This window comes from Perca flavescens, chromosome 13, assembly GCF_004354835.1.
Source record: "Perca flavescens isolate YP-PL-M2 chromosome 13, PFLA_1.0, whole genome shotgun sequence".
NCBI classification, from domain to species: domain Eukaryota; kingdom Metazoa; phylum Chordata; class Actinopteri; order Perciformes; family Percidae; genus Perca; species Perca flavescens.
Window position 1 is genome coordinate 24,376,928 of NC_041343.1, and position 24,010 is coordinate 24,400,937.

The 24,010-nt window shown below is 40.3% G+C and overlaps 1 protein-coding gene across 2 annotated transcripts in view; it reads right to left on the reverse strand.

Annotated features, from left to right (window-relative positions):
• The window catches only part of larp1 (La ribonucleoprotein 1, translational regulator), a 60,560-nt gene extending 48,740 nt beyond the window's left edge, over nucleotides 1–11,820 (reverse strand). For both annotated transcript variants that reach the window (XM_028594987.1, XM_028594986.1), the window contains exon 1: nucleotides 11,115–11,820. In XM_028594987.1, the coding sequence (XP_028450788.1) occupies nucleotides 11,115–11,505 (391 nt within the window). In that variant the 5' untranslated portion in view covers nucleotides 11,506–11,820. The remainder of the gene's footprint in view (nucleotides 1–11,114) is intronic.
• Nucleotides 11,821–24,010: the final 12,190 nt, after the last annotated feature.

Consider the following 24,010-nt stretch of genomic DNA (forward strand, 5'->3'; position numbering starts at 1 on the left):
TCACTACCAGAGGCTAACATTAACCCCTCCTTTTGTCTCTCCAATTCTTATTTTGTAGGCTCTATATGAGAGCAGTACATAAAAATGCTTTACTGCTTCCTTTTCAGGGCTCCAGACTAACTTTTTTCACTAGGAGCATAAATCAAGCGTAAATCAACATGCTAACCAAATATTCACATTTCTACTAATTTCCACTGTATTACTAATAAATACTTTGATAATAGATGCAGAAATTACAATGTGCTGTTTCAAATTCAGTGTCACTTTTGAAGATGCAACATAGAAGGCACCATTGCTGTCATGACAGTAAACAAAATATTTAAAAAATATACCAACTCTGGTCTACAACTACAATGAATTCACCTTAAAATCAAACATGTATTGTTTAGGCTACTACCCTTAGGGTTGGGTACCTTTCGCATCTGAACCAATATTGGTACAGATACCTGAAATTATAATGGTACATTTTTTTGGTACTTTCCCTCTGTAATTACAAAACAATTATTTCAGTTGTAAAAATAATTCCAAACCTATTTATCCTATGTAGTTAGAACATTATGTTATTTTATTAGAATATGTTACACTGTTAAAAAAATAAAACCCCTCCCTCTCTCCTCCCAAACCCATCCCTACAACTAGAGATGGCCCGATATCACTTTTTTGCTCCCGATATCGATACCTGAACTTGCGTATCGGCCGATACCGAGTACCGATCCGATACCAGGGTGTCTTATATTTCATTATGTTTTAACAGCTGTATACTACTATCCCTGTATGGATGTGATATGATTTCTATCTTTGTTGTCGGTCTGGCTCAGGTTAAACTCTTTGTGAAACATGAACAAACACAAACAATGAATGCCCCAAAACTTTCTTTTATTCTCCAGTTTGACAGTCAAACTGGAAAGAACAGAAAAAGAACATAAATAAACTACTTTTAATGTAGATTTTCTTTAGGGCTTTATTACGTGGTATCGGATCGGTGCATAAACTCCAGTACTTCCCGATACCGATAACAGCGTTTTAGGCAGTATCGGAGCCAATACCGGTATCGGAACATCTCTACCTACAACCTATTAAATTGAATAATTATTAATTTCTTACTCACTGTAACTTTTTTAGCTTGTTGTATTTTCATCATGACCGTTTTCAATTGCTCTTTAATGTTTCATGTAAAGCACTTTGAGTTGCCTTGTTGCTGAAAGGTGCTGTAGAAATAAAGTTGCCTTGCCTTACAGCCTCAGCCTGTCAGTCAGTCACCAGGGCACAGTTGCACACTGTTGAGCCTGCTGCTTGTCTCAGAGGAAGTGTAACGTCAACAGCACCATGACTGTTTTTAATATCATATAGCAGCAAACGCTGTCTGCGTGAAGTTTTTAAAAACTGTAACCATACTTGAAACCACTTTAGCGGCATCGCTCACTGTGACTTCAACAAAACAGCCGACGTAGTTTGCGCCGATCGCAACTCTGCGCGTGTGCGTTTGTGTCGGAGCACCGCTCTGTCAATTTTCAGAGAGGACAGATAAGCTTGCACGCTCAGGTAACTACGTTTTGACATTTAACGTGTAAAAAAAGGGGGCAAATTTATTGGTCGCACATGTGCGACTGGATGTAAAATTCAGTCGCACACTCTCAAATTTTGGTCGCAAAATGCAACCATTTGGTCGCAGTCTGGAACCCTGCTTTTAATTTAGATTAAAAAAAAAAAAACAGCTGCAGGGGGAAGAACCTCAAGTTGCATAATGTACTGTTCAAATGCTCTCCGTCAAACATCCTTTCCATGTTCTGTTATCTCCAATTTCACCACCCCAACAGACGCAGTCCCCTCTCTTTTTCTCAGAAAACTCACTACAGAGCACACACCTCAGGTGGAGACCAAAGACAAATTCCCATGGGTGCTGCAGCACACACCAGTCAGGATACCTGCTCCAAAGCCCACAGCGTATCGCTGATGGAGCCTATAAATAAACCTTGTGCCACGTCGGCTCTGTAGTCTTAGATAAATACATTGGTAGTGTTGGAAAAAGGGCCCAATCCTCTTTTTTAGTTGGCTATGGCCAGTAAGTTTGTTCTACTCCCCTTGTGTATTTTATTGTCATTCTGAGGTCATATTGTATATAAAAAGATTTACTTATTCAAGGTCAGGGTTGTATGCTGGGATTTCTCCATTACTGTTGCAAGTTAAGGGGGAAAGCAGCACTTGGACATCTTCCTCACAGGTGGTATTCAACAAAACAGAGAAAACCCTTAATACAAAACACACATTTCAATTTCTCTCTGAATGAAAAAAAATGGGAAACAAAAAGGCAGGACTTGTTGGAAAGCTCGATTTGAGACAGTTCCCAAGAAAGGCACTAAAGATTTTGCTTATTATAGAGAAACATGAACTGTATAAGTGAAAACCTTATAACATTTCTCATATTCAAAAATCTTAAATTTTAGTCAGAGGGAAACTTTATCAGCACTGTTGACTAGACACTTGCAGTCTGATGGTCTCACAGCAGAGCACAGTGACGACAGAGAGGGGAAGCCTCTCTGCAAGAACCAAATATGGAGGAAACGGCAGTCAGAGCGTACACCAGTAGGCCTGCATGCTACACATCATTATCAAGGACTACCCAGCTTCACATGATCAGTGTGGTGACAGCACCTCTTGCAGAGTAAGAAGTCAGACAGCAGAGGGCCAACAACAACCCGCACATACGTTTGAGCCAGGTCAAGAGAGCGACAAGGGCTAAACAAACGGACATAGACCATGATGCTAAACTCAGTCCTAAAATTTATTCTGGGATGCTTGTCTGTTGGTTGTTTTAAACACATTTCAGCTGCAGCTTGCTGCTGTGAGTTTTGACATCTTGTCCTGCTGGGAGCTAAAACATTATGACAACTGTCTGCAGTTAATAACCCAACCTTTTAACTGACTAAAACTGACAGAACAGCTGAGAAAAAAGGGCCATTTTACTCAATATATAAATGTATTTATTAGATTTTTTTTTTTTTTTATTAAACGCAGGTGTCAGCAGGTATGCTCTTTCAAGTCAACAGTGTTTATGGTTATCCACAGCACAGGGGATGTAAACAACACTGTTTACCTTGATGTGTTGGAGGTGTTCTCAAAAAGTAACCACCTGTCAACTTCATCTTTCATCTAACACTGGCGCCGATTATGTCCATAGCTTGTTGCGCAGACCAACTGTGCTTGAGGAAGAGCACCGCTAACAAAGTTCTGCCAACTCTGTGAAATACACTACATTTCCTTTAGCTTCTTCACAATAAAAGCCTTCTAAGTCGAAAATAGAAATAAATCTGATATCGGAGAGTACAAACAGCAACGCAGGAGTGAAACTGAACTACAAACCAGAACGATTCAGTTACAGTCTAGGTGCTGAACACAACGACTTCTAAAATAACAGCTTTCTCAGTAGTCGAAGCACGGCTTAGCACAAGACAAAGCTTGATTTGGGGCAGGAGACCGTCACAGGTTGGCTTCGGCTACCAAGCTGGACCACAGCAGCAGCAGTTGTCCACTGCAGTGGGGCCCCGGTGGAGACACGTGCTCACACTTGGAGCAGCACAGCGCGATGACATCCAGCAATGCTGAAAAAAAGGGTCAAAGTTGACACTGCAGCACATTTGCTGTTCACACGATTAAAAATCCATGCCAGAAACAACTGGTTTGGAGTGAAGGCATAAACTCACATCACACGACCACCATGTATTAAACAGTGAGGAGTTTGTTTTAAAATGTCCGTTGTCCTGTTTGGCTTTCGTAACTTCATGAGACAAAAAATTTTTCGATTTCTTAGAATCCCACATTCCCTTCATTCACAGATATCCTCCTTTATGAAAGGAGACAAGTACCAGCTACCTCTTCCTGGTTAACAAGCTGCAGCTACTTTATTTCTGGTTGACAAGGACTCATCCACTACTTCCTTCAGTGTGCAGGTCATTTAACCAACAAACCCAGAGCCAAAGTGGGCAAACGCCTCCAAAGAGTTTTGTTTTGAGTAGTAGATACTATTAGACAAGTTGCTCTTAATGGCTACCTGCTCATTAAGACACATTTTCATACACATAAAATTCAATTCCGCCGGAGTCATTAATTGATTTGCATCGAACACCAAACAGTCCACACCCTGAGCACAGAGGGATGTGCCGCTATCATCGAGTCCAGACACAACTCTGAGACAGATAGACGCTTGAGTTGGACAAATTAAGACAAGGGCTGTGTGTGTGTGTGTGTGTGTGTGTTAGGTGTAGAGGTGGAGTAGACAGACACTAAGCTGCTACCTTAGCATTTCTCTCTTAATTTGCTCAGACAGCCTCAAGTCAAACAAATGCTTACATAATGTGCGTCAGTTTTTGACAAATGACGTTTATTCATATGTCGTTCATGATTTAGATTAGGCGATCTTATATTTTCAAATCGTGGTTACTTGAGATCGCCGATAGGCCATCTAATCGCCAGTCTGACAGGCCACAACACGTAATTGGACATAACATTATGGATCTCCGGAGCAGCTTTCACTTTCGCGGCTGTCCTGCCTTCGGCTTGGCTGACGTGCTGATATGCTTCTGTGTTGATAGTGCCTTGCTTCGGTAGCTCAATGCAGTTATTTTTGTCATATTCTTCATTACAGTGGCAAATTATCCACTTTACATTTAAACCTAACGATACACTAGTTCACCCAAGCACTCATAACAATCTCCTTTTAGAGACTCTCTAATGCCACAGCTGTTTACACGCTATTAGCTCAGTTAGCTGCTTCAGTTTAGCAGCAGCGGTGGCTTCTCTCTCCCCAGCTCCGTGTTAAATGTTAACTAGCTGTTCTTCTGCCTCCTAATGTAATAATTGTACATGTTATAACTGATGTTGGTGGTGTTCGAGGCAAAGCTTCACACCAGGGAAACTCTGCGAGTCAGCCACTTTAACCAGCAAACATGAAGACAAAAACATCCTGACCAATCAGCTGAGCTCGTTTTAACACAGTAAACACACGTTCAGAAGCAACTGCAAGCTGTCCTGCAACACTAGCTCCACCTCACCCATTCCCGCATCAGCACTCTTTACAGGTTTGTGACCTTTGCCGGGTCCGACAGATCGTAAAGCCTAGCTACAAACAGCCCCGATGGTGGGGGTCTTCCTCTTCACAGCCACAACAAAGAGGACACGATTCAAAGAGCTAGGGCACATGTGGGACAAAAGTGAGTCGTAGATGCTAATTTTGAGACAGAAACCCCGAGTAGAAGCGACTGCTGCAAGAATTCAAAGCAACTCTGAAACATCATGCACACTTCAGAGTCCTTCAAATTCACAACTTCATTTAGAGCTGGCGGGAAATAGGCACAGAGTGGAGGATTGTCAAAAAACAGGAAAATAATGACCCTTTACTTTAACTGCCCCCATTCAACATTTATAAGCAGTATGTGAACATTTATTTCGTTTTATAACATACTAATGTAGTTGTAAGCAGATATAAGCGCATATTAATGTATTTGTCAACAACTGTAACTCATCCTGTGGCTGTGGACACCCATAAGTGGAGGATAGACATAATGTATGACAATAAAATGCTAAACTTGATCAAACAAAATACATCTTCATTAGGAGAAGTTATAACTGACACATCCCTCACATTGACAAAAATAACCCTTTATCTGTGCGCAGCTAAATTAGTGTTATAACCCTTATCCTAAATGTTTATATACGGTTTATACATTCTAAATAATAATAAAAATGAGGAGAAAGCAAAGTGTTGCCAAAATCATATCATAGAAACTTATTTTAAATTAACAACTCCCTGCCTGATGTTGCTCTATTATTTTAGTCAAAAAGCTTATATCAATATCTTTAAAGGTTGGGCTAGTCTACACTAGAGAGCAGTGAAGTTACTTTTCCAATGTAAAAGGTCTTAAAATGCACTGCTTACAGAATTACACACTGCTGTGGCTGTAGAGCCCCTCAAGTGCTGCATATCAAGGGGATCAACAATATATCTGCAAACAAAATATTTCATTTATCAATGTGCTTACAGTAATACTATGGTTTCCTGAATACTGTTAAAAATAATTCATTTTAGATATTTGCCAGTCAGCGGAGAGTTTAGCTTTCACTGTGGGGCTTGGAGCCAAATCAGATGATGGCATTCAAACCAAAAAATGTAAAACTCAAATGTAAAAGAAAAAAGTGCATTTACTTAGGCAGAACATTTTCACATACATAATTGTACTTTTTCTATCAGTTTTACCCTAATTTATTTATCAAATTTTATTCATCAATTCAGAAAGTTGTATTGTCTTTTTATCTTTATTATGATGGTCTATTCTTTTCTGTGTTGTTGTCTTTGCAATTACTAAATGTCATTGCAAATGAGGGTCACCCCTGATCTTTCGATTAAAAAAAGACCGATTGAATGAATGAAAATGAGTTCCAATTTGGTTATTTTCAACTGGAACTCAAGACATTTCTCTCAGTTTCTCTCTCTGACTGTGCCAATAGTCTGAATCCATGCGTGTCATTGTTGTAAGCAAATGGTAAGAAGGGAAGCCAATGTTCAGTAATAAATAAATTAAAGCAGAAATACAGTATAGCTTTGGATCTTGGGTTGGGTCTTCTAGAAGAGTGTAAAATGTACAATGTCTGTGAAGCCTTCAAACTTGACTTTCTGGTTCATGTTGCATCTTCTTGCCATCAACACATCTTGGTTTTGCATTGCTTTTCTTTGCAGCCTGGACATTTTACCATTTCGACTACCTGAATGAATGAAATATAATGTTTAAGGAGGGCCTGCTGCTAAAAAATAAACACTGGTTCCATTGTTTGGTGGTGACCTTCCTGAACAAGGCGAGCAACAGCACTGCTAGCATTTATCACTAATTCACCATTAACTTCCTCTGGGGCCAAAATACACTGATGAATTTAACGGTTCAGAGGAACTGAGCCTACTTGTCTGGGGGATTCATTCAGATTCTGGACCATAAACCTTCAAAATATACTGAAAGGTTGCGTTAAACACAGTTTAGTTTTACCTGACGCACCAGGCTGGCGGGGCGTTAGTCAACGTCAAGCGTTCGGTGAGCAGCACGGAAACGGCACGCTGACGGCTGCAAACCGCACGCTTCACACACAGAGAACACTATTGAAGACAAGACGCGGAAAGACTATACTTGTTTTCCCACAACTTGGGTAAAAACACCTTTCAAAACCGGAACTACAACACTAAGGAAGAGTGGGGCTGGCCCGGCGAGAAAGCCAACAGAGAATGTGGGGCAGCGGACCTGGAGCGACGGCGTGGTCACCGAAGCAAGCAGCCATTTTCAGAAGTGCAGAGTCTGGGGGAGTCAGTTTAACACAGCACGACCCCCACCCCCCTTACGTAGGAAACACACACACTCATCCAGGCAAATGTAGTCTCATTCTCCTGTTAAACGCAACACGCAGTGGAAAGGAGACAGGGGGATTAATGTTACAGGCTAGGTTAGCCTTTAGTTGCTGTGTTCCTTTGTGTTACAAGCCCAGATTAGCTAAGGTTTGTAACACATAGAAACTGTTCATAAATGGTTGCGTTTTGTTTTTTTTGGTCTTAAGACTTTTTGGCCCAGACAAGGGCAAAGTGAGGCAACAAAACTTTGCCTTGGTCGCTGCTAGTGACTTTTATGTTGGTTGTGTGTCCTGGCCTTTAAAACGCACAAAAGAGAGTCAGAAAAATAAAGGTGCAATGACATGCATGAATTCATACATCGTTGCCTGACTGCCTTACTGTTTCTGTTCAACTGCTCTAAATCTCTGCAGCAAATTCCAACAGCAATCCACCAAGCTGTAAATTCTACACCTTCTAATCAAACACTTTCCTGCCGTTAACCTCTGCAGCCAAGCAGCATCCCTCCATCCCTTGCATTATGTAAACAATCTATTGTCAGAACGAGAGGGCAGGCTTACCCACTCTAACTGGCTGGACATTCAAGAGCCTTGTAATTTTGCTTGTCAAAGCTCAAACTAAACTCAAATTCACAACCAGAAGCTAATACCTCATCTCATTTCTCATAGAAATGAATGGGTGGTGATAATACCTCATCTAATTTCTCATAGAAATGAATGGGTGGTGACGCTATTGAGGTTTTAACCCTTGTGTTGTCTTCCGGTCAACCAGCGCAGTTTTTGACGCCCTTTTTTCACAATTTGTTTTTTACTTTTTCCGTTTTAAAATTTTTAGATTTTTCTTCTACACATTTTCAGCGCTTATTTCGACGTCCCATATTTTCTGATATGAAACAAAAATTGAAAACGGGTCAAGTTCACCCAAAGTCAACACAAGGGTTAACTTGGTTGTATGGTGGTGGCAGAATATACTACAGGTTTTATGTAATTGCTTTCCCTTGATTTGACATTCTTGCCACTGTATCCTTTTAGCTAAAAAAAAAAAAAAAAAAAAAAAAAAAAAAAAGATCATTTCCCCAACAATTAACAGTAAACCCAGTCAGTAGTAGCATACCTGAGGAGACTGTAAAAATGTGCTGCTTATTCAGAATCCAAATCCATTTAGGATCACTCCTACTGTGTTTCTAAAACAAGCAGCCTGGGCCGTGGAAATACGTTTTCAGCCGTCAGCTGGTGTTCTTATCCAGGACAGAAGTCCAGGGTCTGTTCAAGGACACACTGAGTACACATGACTGATTAGAGAGACGTCTACCTGTTAAAAAGACTCCACTTCTTACTTAGTGAACAATCACTTTGACTAAAATGAAACGTTCTAGGACAAGAACTTTTCTGAGGATGCCCCTAACCCATCTTCAAAGAAAAATTTACAGTAAACCTATATATTGTCACTTTGTTTATTTTATCAGCTGTTCATATTAACTCTATGTTTTGATCATTGCCAGGAGACAAACAAATGACGACAGGATTTTTCCACTTCAAATATTAAAACATTTTTGGTTTACAGGAGTGATTTTGTCGAGGAAACAAGATTATGTTGAAAATCAAGCATTTTTTAAGAACATATTCAAATTCAAATACATTCCTAACATTGAACACATCAAGAATGTTCAAAACGTTAAAGACTTTATTCGAGCTCTGTAGTAGGGTTGGGTCAAATAGGGGGTTTGGAACCACAATTACCATCTAACCAATTCTGGTCTTTGAAAGCAACATAAAAAGAGAGCACTACTGCATGGTTATCTCAACCTCTGGCTCCCAGCCAGGTTTAGTTGCTGATGTGACAGCTTTTGGAGCACATCCACCAGACCAAACGCACCCAGACTGGTTCAGATTCAGGGTACAGGCTGTACCCCCAGAGTCTAGTTAGTTACACGCAGCAAACAACCAGCTGGCAAACAAAAGGACAACAGAAATCGCTGGCATGCCACAGTCGGAATCATTATTACCCGACTGTGCAACTGCAAAGCAGACACTGTCCAGGAAACAGCACACACATGGCTGCGAGACAAACCACGTTGTCTTGCTACAGCAGAGAAGAAGCCATCTCCATGTGCACTAATAATCACTCCACATTATAGATTAGTGTGGCCTTGTATTTTGCCAATTGTTGGATTTGAGAAAATTCACGTGCGTATTTTTATGACAAAACACAATTAGTTGTAAAAACAAACACAAAAGGTAGCCCGGACAAGTGAGATAATGCAGAAACCATGATGACCCTCTGCGTGTTAGCTTCCATGCTAACGATCGCAAGCTGGGTAGACAAGCAGAACGCAGCCCGGTTGGCGCTGACAACACATCAGAGGACATGACAACCGTCTTATTGACCACGAAACAACCAGCCTAACTCACATGGGTTAACATCAAATAATATCTAGCCTCTAAAGTTTTCACGGAACCGGCGCTGTTGGCAAGCTAAGTAGCTAGCTAGTTAGCTAGCTAGCAGCGCCCATGCCTTTCTCTCGGGTAACACGTGGAGTGAGCACGTGACGTCTCATAATAAGCCTGCTGCCTTTTTTTTTTTTAAAGAGATTAAACGAGAGGTTTCACGCTGTTCAATGTTTCAGTGTCGAGAATCGATCTTAAGAAGGGGACATGTTTTACACAAGATGAAAAGAAATGCACAATAGCAACTTGGAAGCTAAGCTAACATCTGAGTGGGAAGGGCTTGACGGCGCACTAGGCCAAAGAGGACTCGAGAGTCAGTGTGCTATTGTTAGCTGGCTAAGCAGCAGCTACAAAGCCGGCCAGGCTCGTGGCTTTTCTTCTAATTGATGCAATGTGAGGCATGGGCGGATGTCTCGTTAATATTTGGCGATGCTGTGTTTCGAAAACCTGCCTCAAAACAAACGTGTAAACCGTAGTAAGCACCGGATTCAATATTTGGCAAACACAGGGAGCGTTTGACTGACTGGGTGGCAGCAGATGAGACGCAGGGGAGGGAGAACATGGTGATGAACAAACATGACGTTTGAGCTACTCAGACTTGATTAGGTTTAAAGTCACTACAGCAAGCACGAACGGTGACACTTCTGGAATTAGCATGCTCTCCTTCCCCAAAAATACACCAAAACTTGATGCACTAATATGAATATAGTCCGTCTGGTGTGGTGACACAAGCACAGCAACTTCCATTGCATTACAACACAACGTGTCCATAAACGGGCAGAACAAGTAGAATCCATTCATTAGACATTACACTTTAAAATCATGATAAAAAGGGTAAGAAGAGACGACACAGTTTCAACTCAAATAGGTAAAGTTAATATATCTTAGCCCGTGATTAAAGGGGTGCAAAACTGCCCAGGCATATGGACTTTTTAGCCTAAATTTTAGGGGGAAAAAACGTTTTGTAGCATTGCAATTTTTTTGTTAAGGGTGTGAGCCATTGTGTAACCAGCCACCCATTAGATCCACAACTCCAGGAATAGCCTTCACTAGCAAAAGGAGGGGGGCCTTTCACTCCAATTATATCCAGCTTGCAGGGAGCAACAAGAGGGCGACCACACAACGGTCTTGTTTATGCACTCACTTGACTCTTGGTTTCAATAAAATGCTATCTGATCCCCCCCCCGTGACAGCTGCTCGGTCATCTTGGGCGACCACACCTGGACGGACAGACACCGACACAACACTGACAGCCAGTAAAATCAACATGTAAGGAGGGTACAAACCGTGGTGTGCTTGTCCATTCACGCTGACCACGGTCACCGCACTCATTTTCCTAGTCCACGGGTTCACCTTGGGCGGGGGAGCTTCAGTAAATTCCTTTCTGCCTTTAACACCTTCCTCGTTCTGCTTATCTTCGCTTTCACAACCCCCTTTGCTCTCCTCTGTCGCCTCTTTGGAGGTTTGCTCCTCCGTATCGGGGGTCCCTCCCTGCCCTGGGCTGCTGCTGCCGCTGCTGCTGCCGCTGCTGCTGCTGCTCCCCTGCTCGGCGACACCCGTCTGCCTCTTGGCCCTGTCGCCTCCCTCATCCTCCGGCTCACCGCAGATCACTTTACCGTGCTCCTCCGCCTTTGCAAGCGGGTTGCCAGGCAGGAGAGCCTCCACCTGAGTGGCCATTTCCCACCGCCGTCTTTCTTCCTCCCTCAGGATTACCAGTCCTCCCCCTGGCCCGAATTCGCCTACAATTTCAAGAAAATCTGAAGTTGTTCCGCGGAGTCTGCCGCTCCTCTGTCGCTACTAGACCAAAATAGCTTCAGTCTAGACGCAGAGTAGTCAGCGCCGAATTAAAACATATGTAAAAAAAAAAATAAAGAAACGTGTCCGAGGGCCTCGCAGGATTACAACCCTATCTCCACCACTACCAGCAATATGGATGATCCCCACCACGCGATAGAGGGGTACGCGCACGTACATTGTACAGGGGGCGTAGCCACGTAATCCCGGGAGCGCGCTTCTGGGTCAGGTCGAGATGCTGCTTTCAAGTGCTTCCTCGTCGTAAAACCTCTTAAATCCCAATATCGGAAGTGCCACGTTTGTTTTGCGCGTTCAAGTGTTTTAGGAAATAAATGTATCATGGAGAGAGAATACATTTTGCCATTAAGTTAGCTGTTTAATCTAGTTTTATTTAGTGTTTAAAAGGGAAATCAACCAACCCAGTTTTGAAAAAGTAAACGAGAAAATGCTCACTTTTAATGCAACATTTTGTAATATTTTCTGAAGCAATAGATCGAGACACATTAAACTATAGCTGCCCTCAATACAAGCTTTAATTAAAATGCAAAACTCTAGCATCTTAGAGATTAAATAAAACACACACACACACACACACACACACACACACACACACACACACACACACACACATATAGCCTATAACGTTAACTACTACATTAGCTACTTCAATTAACATAGCCTATATGAATATCCCCAACCGGCACCAGCAGACAACCGCCCACCAAGAGCCTGGGTCTGTCCGAGGGTTTCTCCCTAAAAGGAAGTTGTAGGCTACTCACCACTCAAGGTTTCTGCCTAAAAGGAGTTTTTCCTCACCACTGTCGCACTAAATGCTTGCTCTTGTGGGAATTACTGGAATTGTTGGGTCTTTGTAAATTATAGAGTGTGGTCTAGACTAGTGGTTCCCAACTTGGGGTCCGGCACCCCTCAGGGTGGCCGCAAAGATCACAGGGGGGGCCAAGTCTTTATGTGGTTTGAGGTTGAGGTAAAAAAAAAAAAACATTTGCACATGTTAAACAAATTATGATAATACACTAGAATATGTAATGTATTTAAGAAGTCTGTATGAAAACTATATATTTTTGTTCTCACTTAAAATTGTAGGCAGGCTACTTAGTAGGCCAAACCTCCGGGACATCTTAACCTGAGACCCTTGCTGTCATCAGGTCAGCTGCTAGCTACTATCATCCTCGTTTTACGGCATCACTATTTTATGAATGAAACATGGCGGAGAAACGTAAAAGTGCTGATAACTCCTCTGTATCAAAAAAGAAAGTAAGGCTCTATGTAGAGAGTTGCAGCTTTTCTTAGACATGAGTAGGGAGGGCGCCAAGGAAAAAAAGTTGGGAACCACTGCTCTAGACCTACTCTATCTGTAAAGTGTCTCGAGATAACTCTTGTTATGATTTGATACTATGAATACAATTGAATTGAATTGAATGAATAGCATATGGACAATGCACCTGCAATGTTCACATCACAACACAGCAACACGTTTGTTACATTTAATGTTACACCAGTATCATTGGTTGAAGTATTCAAATCCTTTACTTAAGTAAAAGTTGTAAAACCAAAAATGAAAAAAAATGGGCTACTTAAAGTAAAAGTCCCGAATGAAAAATGTTACTGTTTATAGCAAAATATAGGCTATTTTAAGTATCAAAAGTTAAGTTACTCAGAATGGTCACTTTCAGAATAGTAGCTAACATTGTTATAGGCTATAAATTATGCAATTATTAAGATATCTATGCAACTTGTTTTATTTAACGTAGTCATTCGAGCCAGAACACAGCACCTTTTGGAGTTGGTTTGATTTAATGTTTATACCATTCATGTATTTGTGAGGAACAAAGCATGTAAATGTTGGGGTGAACCATGTAAAACAATATACACACAACACTAACAAAAACAATATCAAACAGGTAGTTGTATGGCTACTTATTATTTCCTTTATTTTCCTTTCACTGCATTCACTTACTTAATTGCCCATAATGTCATTTCTGCGACAATTTGTTCATATAGACTTGAACGCAGCGCGGAGCTCTTATGACGTCGGTCTCGCCGTCTATTACTGTCTATGGTCTGAACCGTTCTCTTAATACATCCGTGGTCTGAACGCGTCCACAAATCACCGTTACCTCATTAAATATCTGTCCAAAACACAAGGTTTTTATTGTAACTACCACTTTTAATAAAACCTCGTGATGATGATTTGACATGTATTTGTACTTCACTCGTGTATTTTATGTTACTCTGTTTTCTAAAATCTGTAGCCTAAATAAAAGTGGGGGAAAGCACCTAAACCCCTCTTCACTGTTACACTGTACACACGTGTCCACACCAGAGCTGCATGTGTCCCCTCACTGTCTTGAGTCCAGTTTTTCCCCCGTTTTTTTATAAAGCTTTATAATTTTATCATACCAGATTGGTTTAAGTGTGTGTGTGTATGTGTTGGGTCCATTTGTGTGTAGCCTACTACATTTAGGCTACTCAAGTAGCCTACTTATAGGCTACAAATTCAAGGTAGCCTATTTGTATTTTGAGTATTTCCATTTTATGACATTTTATAGCTCCACTACATCTCACAGGCAACTGTTGCACTTTTTATTCCACTACATATGTATGACAGCTTTAGTTAGGCTACTTTATAGTTTAAAAATGTCTCATAGCCTTCCTGTCCAGTGAAAATCATGTATCTCCAAATTTAGTGATTTTAAATTTCTATTTTTCTGATAAACAGAAGGATGAAGTGTTTGTAATGTGTTGAGGAAAATGCTCCTACTTCTTAAGCTAAATAAAGTCTTTCAGGCTCTTGGATCAGCTGGATATGTATCGTCACAAAGCTGAAAACTCTTTTGCAACAAAAGTTGACTTTTTAAAGGTGCTCTAAGTGATGTCATGCGTTTTTTTATGCTACAACATTTTTTGTCACATACAGCAAACATCTCCTCACTATCCGCTAGCTGCCTGTCCCCTGAACACACTGTAAAAAACACGGTCTCTGAAGACAGCCCAGGCTCCACAAACGGCAACAAAAACAAACTGCGGCAACCTGCACAATGAACCATACCAAACAGAGTTCAAGCCAATAACCAACAACAAGGAGTTGGTTGAGTCATGAATACGCATTGTGGACTAGCCTACGTGCTAGCGCTGCTGCAGTGATGACTCAACCAGCTCCTTCTTGTCGGTTATTGGCTGGAACACTGTTTGTTATGGTTCGTGGGGCAGGTTGCCGCAGTTTGTTTTTGTTGCCGTTTGTGGAGCCTGGGATGTCTTCAGAGACCGTGTTTTTTTACAGTGTGTTCAGGGGGCAGGCAGCTAGCGGATAGTGAGGAGATGTTTGCTGTATGTGACGAAAAATGTTGTAGCCTAAAAAACGCGTCACATCACTTAGAGCACCTTTAAATATATGTGGTTCTCACAGGACAGCAACGCTACAAACATGATCTTATAGAAAATGATGCATTGCTGTAGATTAAACAATATATAAAGTAGTTCAAATGACCTCAAACACCTACAGCAGTAAACTGCAACTTACTCACTAAAGCAGTAACATTAATCCAGAAACATTAGATATAGGAAAACACTGAAAGAGAACATTTTACTGCACACTGAGTACTTTTACTTTGAGCACTTAAAGTTTGCTAATAATTAATGTAAGGTTTCGAATGCCGTAGAGTATCTGTCATTTGTGGAAGAAGTACTCAGATATTTAAAAGCTGTACCACACTGTAAAAAAAAAATACAAGTCCTGCATTCAAAACTGCAGCCAAAAGTACATAATCAATGGCATCAAAACATGTACTTAAAGTACCAGTACAACCAAATACAAATAATTAGCCTCAAACCATAAAGTGCATGTAGATAAATTATAAAAATGAATGAATGTACAAAATAAACAATGAAAGCAAGATATTATATTAGTGTAAATGTTAACTATGATCACTGTATAAACTATAATAAATTAAGCATTAAAGGTGCCCTGCCACACAAAACCGTTTTTTGCTTGCATTTTTTTAAAAAATGTTAGGTCCATATGTGTTTGTGTTATGTTGTGAATGTGAAAATGAACTGCTATCTCCTCTGTCAGCTCTAGCCACTGAAAAGAAATAAGCGGAGAAATCAGGCCAATTACAAAAGCTGGTCAGTGTGACATGGTGTTGCCTGAGCTCATTACTATTCATGATGAGCTCGGGCTCATCGGGCTAACAGCTAGCCAATGATAGCCAGGCTCTCATTGGCTAGCTGTTTGCCAATCAGAGTCAAGCAGCTTAGCTCATTAAATATTAATGAGAACTGCCACAAATCGAGCTGAGTCTTCATGCAAGCTTTCTATACCACGCTAGAATGGCTTGAAACAAGGTAACCGAGGCAAATGGTACAGAGTCCATGGTAGAACTTCAGACATTACCACAAAGTAATGAAATACGTGTGGCAGGGCACCTTTAACATCTTGATGTAACACTTTTAACAGTCAACAGAGACAACTGGCCTGAAATAATAAGTTTTAACCATCCACAGTCATTCATCATGTTTCCATGTCATGTACATTTGCAGTGATGGTGCTGATGACTTTCTACATGCATGACCAGAGACCGCCAGCTACAGGCTGCTATAGTCAGATAAAACCAGCCTGCCTCAGGAAAATACATTATCATTAATTGATTATTTTCCAGGAGAACTATGTTCATTTTTAGCTGTGCATTTAGGCCTTTAAATTGGTTGCACATGCTTTGTTGTTATTATGTCATTTCAAAACCCTCTGAAGTCTTTAAAGTAATCAATATTGTGTTTGTACATGCACGGTGAATTCTTACCTCTTCTTACTTGTGGCCTCAGGTTAAGGGCCTGGTCTGAATGGCCACACTTGAAGGTGGGTTGAAAAACCTGCTGCGATAAAGCCGACTGAGACACGATGAATCCTACAAATGGAAATAACGGCCAACATTTTCAGACAGTATCTCCTCAAAGTTATTTATGGTGTTGCACTCGGTTGTGCTCATGAAAAGTGATGGAAATAGTTGTGTAAAGACTGAAAAAAGAGAAAAGTTTACATCATGTTTTATTTACCTATTACCTATTTTAACACCTCCACACACCTGACCAGTTGCTGCATGAAGTAGATGTTGGCAGATAATTCAACAAGCACTGTGTATACATTTGTAGACACGTGCATACATTTGCATACACTGATAAAAAAGATCCTACACAAAAAAAAAACATTTTCCCCCATAAACTCAGATTGCCAGATTCTAATACAAATTTTCCATAACCGGAATTTAAGATAATTCCATAACTTAAGATTCAATGCACAGCAAAAATGCTTTTCAACTGAATAATACAATTAGTAATAAATACATTAAGTGTCTGGTGGAGCCAACCCAAAAACATTGTTGCAATGAGCTGTGATCAGTATTCTGATATTAAAAATTTCAACATCTCTTAAACTTAAAAATATTTTCAAAAATATTTGAAAATATGTGAAGTGTATCATGTCACTGACAAACAGTGCAGGGGTTTCTCTGCAGAGAGAGTTTATAAAGACTTCAGTTCCTGCACACAGCCTGCAGGATTCCCCGTATGTTTATGACTAAAGCCTGAAATATGCCGTGAGTCAGTACCTTATTGTGACATGTGTTTCTCACCGCATAGTGTTAATGGCTGCATTATTATGAAGGGCGCAGCATTGGTTGCTACTTCTCTGTGTTTGAATGGCGGGCGTGTTAATGGGTGTACAGAAGAAGCCAGGAACTCTAGACAAAGAAAGAGTTTACCATTAACATGTGTATCTATCTTGTGCCATTTGTGACCCCATGAATTTACATCCGTCACACACTCACACACACTTTTTCCAACTCTTCCTTATACCTGTCCTACTCTGATGGGTGCTACTGACTCATGAGGCCAATAAGTAATAGAGCCTGGACCTCATTAGTGCTGGCACTCTGCCTGTACAACTGATAAAAAATTTTTATTAAATGTCTATATATAAATGTATGACATGCTATTAATAAACTGACCACATCATTACATAAACTCGTGACTGAATGTGCATTCCTTGTAGTCACATTAAAGGAACACGCCGACTTATTGGGAATTTAGCTTATTCACCGTAACCCCCAGAGTTAGATAAGTCGATACATATCCTTCTCATCTCTGTGCGTGCTGTAAGGCTGTCTGACGGCTCCAGCGGCATCAGGCCAGCACAGAACATGCAGGTGAATGGTTCCAACAATCCTACTGCTCCGAATAAGTGACAAAATAACTCCAACATGTTCCTATTTACATGTTGTGATTTGTAGAGTCACAGCGTGTACAAAAAACAACGTAACATGAGACACAGCCACCTTCTATCCCTAAACAAACCAGGAACTATATTCTTAGGCGGAAGAATATAGTACTTTGGCGGAGTGATATGCTCGCAGCAAGCCTGTCTGAGAATATAGTTCCCGGCTTGTTTACGGTTAGAAGATGGCTGTGTCTCATGTTACGTTGTTTTGTGTACACGCTGTGACTCTACAAATCACAACATGTAAATAGGAACATGTTGGCGTTATTTTGTCACTTTTGTCACAATTTGGAGCAGTAGGCTTACTGGAACCATTCACCTGCAGGATCTGTGCTGGGCTAAGCTAATGCTGGAGCCGTCAGGCAGCGTTACAGCACGCACGGAGATGAGAAGGGTATGTATGGACTTGTCTAACTCTGGGGGTTACGGTGAATAAGCTAAAGTCCCAATAAGTCGGCGTGTTCCTTTAAACACAAGAACTTTAAAACATGAGAATGAGAAGTTTTTTCTTTTCAAACCAAGAAGAGAATACAGACCTTTGTTTTTCATTTTAGCTCCATTTTAACCTGAAATCTTGACGTTGTCTCACCTGAAAATTACCAAAATGTTCCCCAAGCACAGGTGTAGATGTACTGTACATTTTAAGTCAATCTACTAGCAGCATTGTCCTGAGTCCAGGCCATGAAGTTGGAAATTAAACTAAATACTCAATTAAGTAGAATTCAATGCAATACAATACAAAACCCCTTTGAAAATGAGATTCTGCAAAATGCAGCAGCACCAACAACCCCCCAAAATCCCCCCTAAAAAAATCCCTCCAGGTGAGAAAAGCAAACAGTCAAATGTCAAATTCCTGCCTGAATACAATGTTTGGGTGTGGAAAACAGCGTCAGATAAAAGCTGCTATAGATTTCACTCTTTATCTTTAAAATGTTCATTGAGTTTTGTAATTCTTCGTTTAACTGAAAACCCCAAAAAATGCATGAGTGCATCTTGGCAGCAGTATATTTAGATTAAAATCATATGTGATTAAAAGAACAAAACGCATTCAGAACATTTATGACACCGCTCTTTAAAGCTAATCTTTTATTTTCTAATCACCCCATTTTGTACAAAAGCTCAGGTTACAACAACAGATGTTTATATAGTCACATATTTTTAGTACTTGCTACTACTACAAAAAACAAAACGGTTGAAAGTCTATTTCATACCCAGCCATGTGTGGTTAGGTGTGGTCAGAAATGTGCTTTGTGGCACCTGTAACAACATGGATGCCACGGGGTGGTCCTAAAGAGCACACGTCTACATCACTGCAGCAAGGTGAGAAGTTAAACTGCTGGAGGTTGGCAAAAAACAAGATTTTCAGGCAGTGTTAAGTAACTCTTTGAACAAAACAAACAATAGATGTTGGAAACAATGACCACTGCAATGAAAAGATACCTGCATTCAATTTTGAAAGACTATTTGGTATAACAGTAACATTTTAAGAGCTAGTCCATTTAACCCTCAGGAACCTGAGGCCATTTTTACAATTCCTTGTCCATCTGGTTTTATTTTCTAAAAAAGCTTGTAAAACATCAACCCTGTTGTCTATAGTCAATCAATGTACAAATCAATGTCATTTCTTTCAGGAAACACTGGGCTATTAGAATATTTATGCTGTAGTGAGGTCAATTGAATGTAAAAAAAAGGTTGTATGACCTTAAAGACTGCTATTGTTATTATTCCCAATCTTAGAAGTCAGGTTTCGACAGTGAAATGCTGAAAATGTGTTTTGTCATGGAGTGGTGTGTTTTTGGTCCTCACATAGATAACAAGCCATGACACATCAGTGTCAGACCAGTGGTGACAATACCTTCTAGTCCCTCTGTTCTGTATCCTTCTCTTTACGTCTCTCTCTCTCTCTCTCTCTCTCTCTCTCTCTCTCTCTCTCTCTCTCTCTCTCTCTCTCTTTTGTCCCTGCCAGGCTACACTTTGTCCTGCTCAACACAACATGCAGCTTGCGAGACAAGGACCTACTCAAATGTGCGATCCCACACTGGATCGGTTCGGCTCATTGATGGATCAATTTGACTGATTCTGAGTGACTGAAGTTTCTGCATAACTGTAAATTTCATTTTTAATAAATTTAGATAATTTAGATAATTTAACTGTAAACATCTTAAAATGTAACTTTTAAGATGTGAGACTGTGTGTGTGATGTGTAATGTGATGTCACCGTGGGGTTACCGGGTGATCAGCAGAGACTAGAAAGAGTCCAGAATCTAACTCCCTTTAAAACCATGATGTGTTGTCCATTGTGCATCCATCTCTGTCTTTCTATGGGACACACACACACACACACACACACACACACACACACACACACACACACACACACACACACACACACACACACACACACACACACACACACACACACACACACACACATCTGAATGTATCGCCGCTGACAAACAATCTCTGTCTAGGTTGTAGAACCCGTCACACTCCCTCAGACCACATAATCTCTAAACACACACACCAAACCCTTTGCATTCACAGTCACAGTCTTCTGTAGGTGTAGACATGTAGACACACACACCCTCACATGCACTTATCCTACCCCCTGCCCGCCCGCCCGCCCATCGAGGCCCCTCACTGTAAACAGGCTGATATTTCGCTCAATAGCGGCCTCCTATTCTTTGCGGCCGATGACACTGGTGACATGTAAAGCTCTCGGGCATTGTTCAGCTCTCTGGAGCTCTGTAGCAGTGTAATCACCAGTGAAATGGCAATGGGCCACTGGGATGAAAACACAAGTCAGCAGCTGGTCAGCAAATCACAGTTGAAAGCCGTTAAATGGCGGATTTGCCCCGTAAGCAAGACGAGCTCGAGGGGCCTTTGTGACCCCCGGTTTGTGAGAGCACAGAGTTGGAAGTATAGGCTTTTTTTCATAACAATTTATGTCAGTTTTATTCAAGGAATCTGAACTATATATTTTGTCCTTTCACACAGTATATGTATGTCATCAACCGAGTGGAGGAGCTGGATCTTACTTGACAAAACCTTAAAGTTTGTAATTGACCTCAGACACGCTGTCAACCACTGTTTCAGAAAATCTCAGATAAAGTATATTGTTAACGTATATTTTAATTAAAGTGATTGGACATGAGGTGACTATTGAGTGAGTTCACAAATTCCCTGGTTTTATGCCAGAATCGGTTGGAAGCTGCTGAATAGAAACATGTTGAAGAGTCAAACACCTTCTGTCATTGGACTCTACTTTGCTATAACAGTATAGCAGTTATCAAAGAGAGTCCTTTCAAAAGGAAAAGCCAGAACCAGTCTACAAAAATTATATTAAAAGGTACAACATTAAACACATTATAGCTTCATCAAATGTCTGTAGCGGAGTGCTTCCAGGACTCAAAAAGTTAGCTTGAGGTGCTCTTTGGATGGGATAATCATAATGTAGAAACCAATAAGGAAACTCCAAGGCACTCTCTTTTAGAAAAATACAAAGCCTTTATTTAGGGCTTAGTCATCATAAATCTTAAAGTACTCTGACGCGTTTCGGCATACAAGCCTTCGTCAGAAACGCGTCATAAATAAAGGCTTTGTATTTTTCTAAAAGAGAGTGCCTTGGAGTTTCCTTATTGGTTTCTACATTATAGCTTCTGTTGAAAAGGTAGAAGATATGAAAAGGAACTCTGTCTTTCTGCGTCCATATGGTTAAACTTTTTGTAACTAAAACTATGATGTAATGGACTCAGTGATACAGGTTGTTTGTTACCATGTGGCAACTCTGCACTCCACCTAGTGGCACATTTGGATACAGAGGTCTGGTCTGTACACATCTTCTCAGCAGAATAAAACTAATGTTACAGACATTTATTCTTTCTGTATATATGTTTTGTGCTATTTACAGAGCTTCTTCTGCCTGGAATATGCTCCCCACCAACATAAAACAGATAAAATTACATTTTTAGAATAGAATAGTTTATTATTCATTGCTTTGCAGACAACGAAAAGCAGTTTAGCAGCTCCGCATTGACGGCATAACACAATATTAAAAACACAACATTCATGCCAGGATAAAATAAATAAATAGATTTAAGTTGCATAAGGGATTCGGGTAGATGAAAGTGCATACAGTGCTAACAGACAGACAAACCAGCAACACACAAAGTCACAAAGTCACAAAAAATTATAAATCTCACAAAGATCTTGTTATTTTAATTATTACTTTTAATTATTTGTATTGCTGGAACCTTTTGATTTCTATTGTAGATTTGTTGTCGTTATTTATTCTTGTTTCTATTTTCATTGCAATTTTGTGGTCATCAGTTGTGGTTCTTGTAACATCAAACAAAAGTCATATTAATTTACAGAAATGCATCACAGCCTGCGGAACTCTGAACTAAAAAAGGCTCTGCTATTCTGTCTCTTTTGTTGCAACAGTTTTTGACACATTTCTTGTGGTTGTGACAGACTCTCACACAGTATTTCCTTCAGTGACCTCTACTGTTGCAGCAGCATGCACAGTCTTGCCAAGTATGCTCATCAAAAACCATTTAAGCAATAGGAATCCTTAACACACACACACACACACACACACACACACACACACACACACACACTAGGGCTGCAGAAAATATGCGATATGCAATCATGTTGTTGAATATTGCAATAACAACATTATTTGCAATAAATAAACAGATATTTAAATGTGCTCAGTTCTGTACTCAACAAGTTGCAGGTTGATTTTAAAACAAATAAAAGGAAATCATTGCATTACAATATATTGTGCAGCCCTAACAAACACACACACAAACACACACACACACACACACACACACACACACACACACGGGTGGTGCTATTGTACCTGAAAAAGGGAGGTAATGCACCTGGTAACCTTTATTACATAGTTATTATGTACTCTTTTATTTTATTAGGATTAAGGGAACACAGCTGATCCTGCTGTCCCTGATTAGCACTAAATCAATCATGCTTATTTATTAAAATAACTCACTGTCATAAAACACTTAAGATGTCAAATATCTGCTATACAGGGGTGGAACATTTTTGTACTAAAATGTTGACACATTACAGGCCTTTTGATTCACAATGAAGGTACACCAAGTCACTAGTGGTTCCCAACCTTTTGGGCCTCTTAGAATTAAAAAATGTCTTCTTGTGACCCCTCATGAGTTAAATGAGTTGTAAGCACTTCCGCCAAATAACGATTTCCCCTTCTAACTTAAGCAATTGCAAAGGTGAAACTATCCAAATATTTAAAGAGAAAGGAGACAATTATCTTGTGAGTCCTTGGTTTGGGAACTGTTGATTTAAGGAACACATTTGTAACAATGCGGCCTGACAGTCGCAGTAAGTTCAGGTAGTTTAAGGCAAGCTAGCAGCACCTGGGGGAATTGGCCATAGCAAATTTGTGAGGAAATTAGAAATAGTGCTGTATGGCATCCGTAATGCCTCATCTGACATTGTGATCACAGATTTTGAAACAAACAAATATAGAGATTTGTGTGAGGAACTATTCTTTAGTTGTGATCGATTTTTCCGAGAATTATAAAAATGTGAAAAATTCACATCTGTAGGCTAGTAGGACGTAAGTGGTGTGGGACAAAATGCCTCGAGGGCATCTTCCCCCACACACATTTTTCTATATGGTGCAATTTCTTAGCCTAAGTAAAATAAAATAGAACTATGAACTCTGAAACTAAGACGATATAAAGTGTTAAACTACAAACTATAAACAACTCATCTTTAGGCTTTGACTTATAGCTTCCTCAACTCACTTCACCAAAACTCAACTCCTAACATTATCTGAGTAAAAGCAGTATGAAACACACCAGAATATTGTCGGCTATCAGGATGGGGTGTGCCAAACCTGAGACCAGCTGATAGTGCTGCTGGTTACATTAATTTCCCAGAAAATAGTAACTGCTTTGTATTAACCAGATAAATGCATAGTGTAGCTACACACACACACACACACACACACACACACACACACACACACACACACACACACTGCCTGGATATACCCTACAAGCACACAAATTAGTTGTGGCTCGGAAAAAAATAACTAAC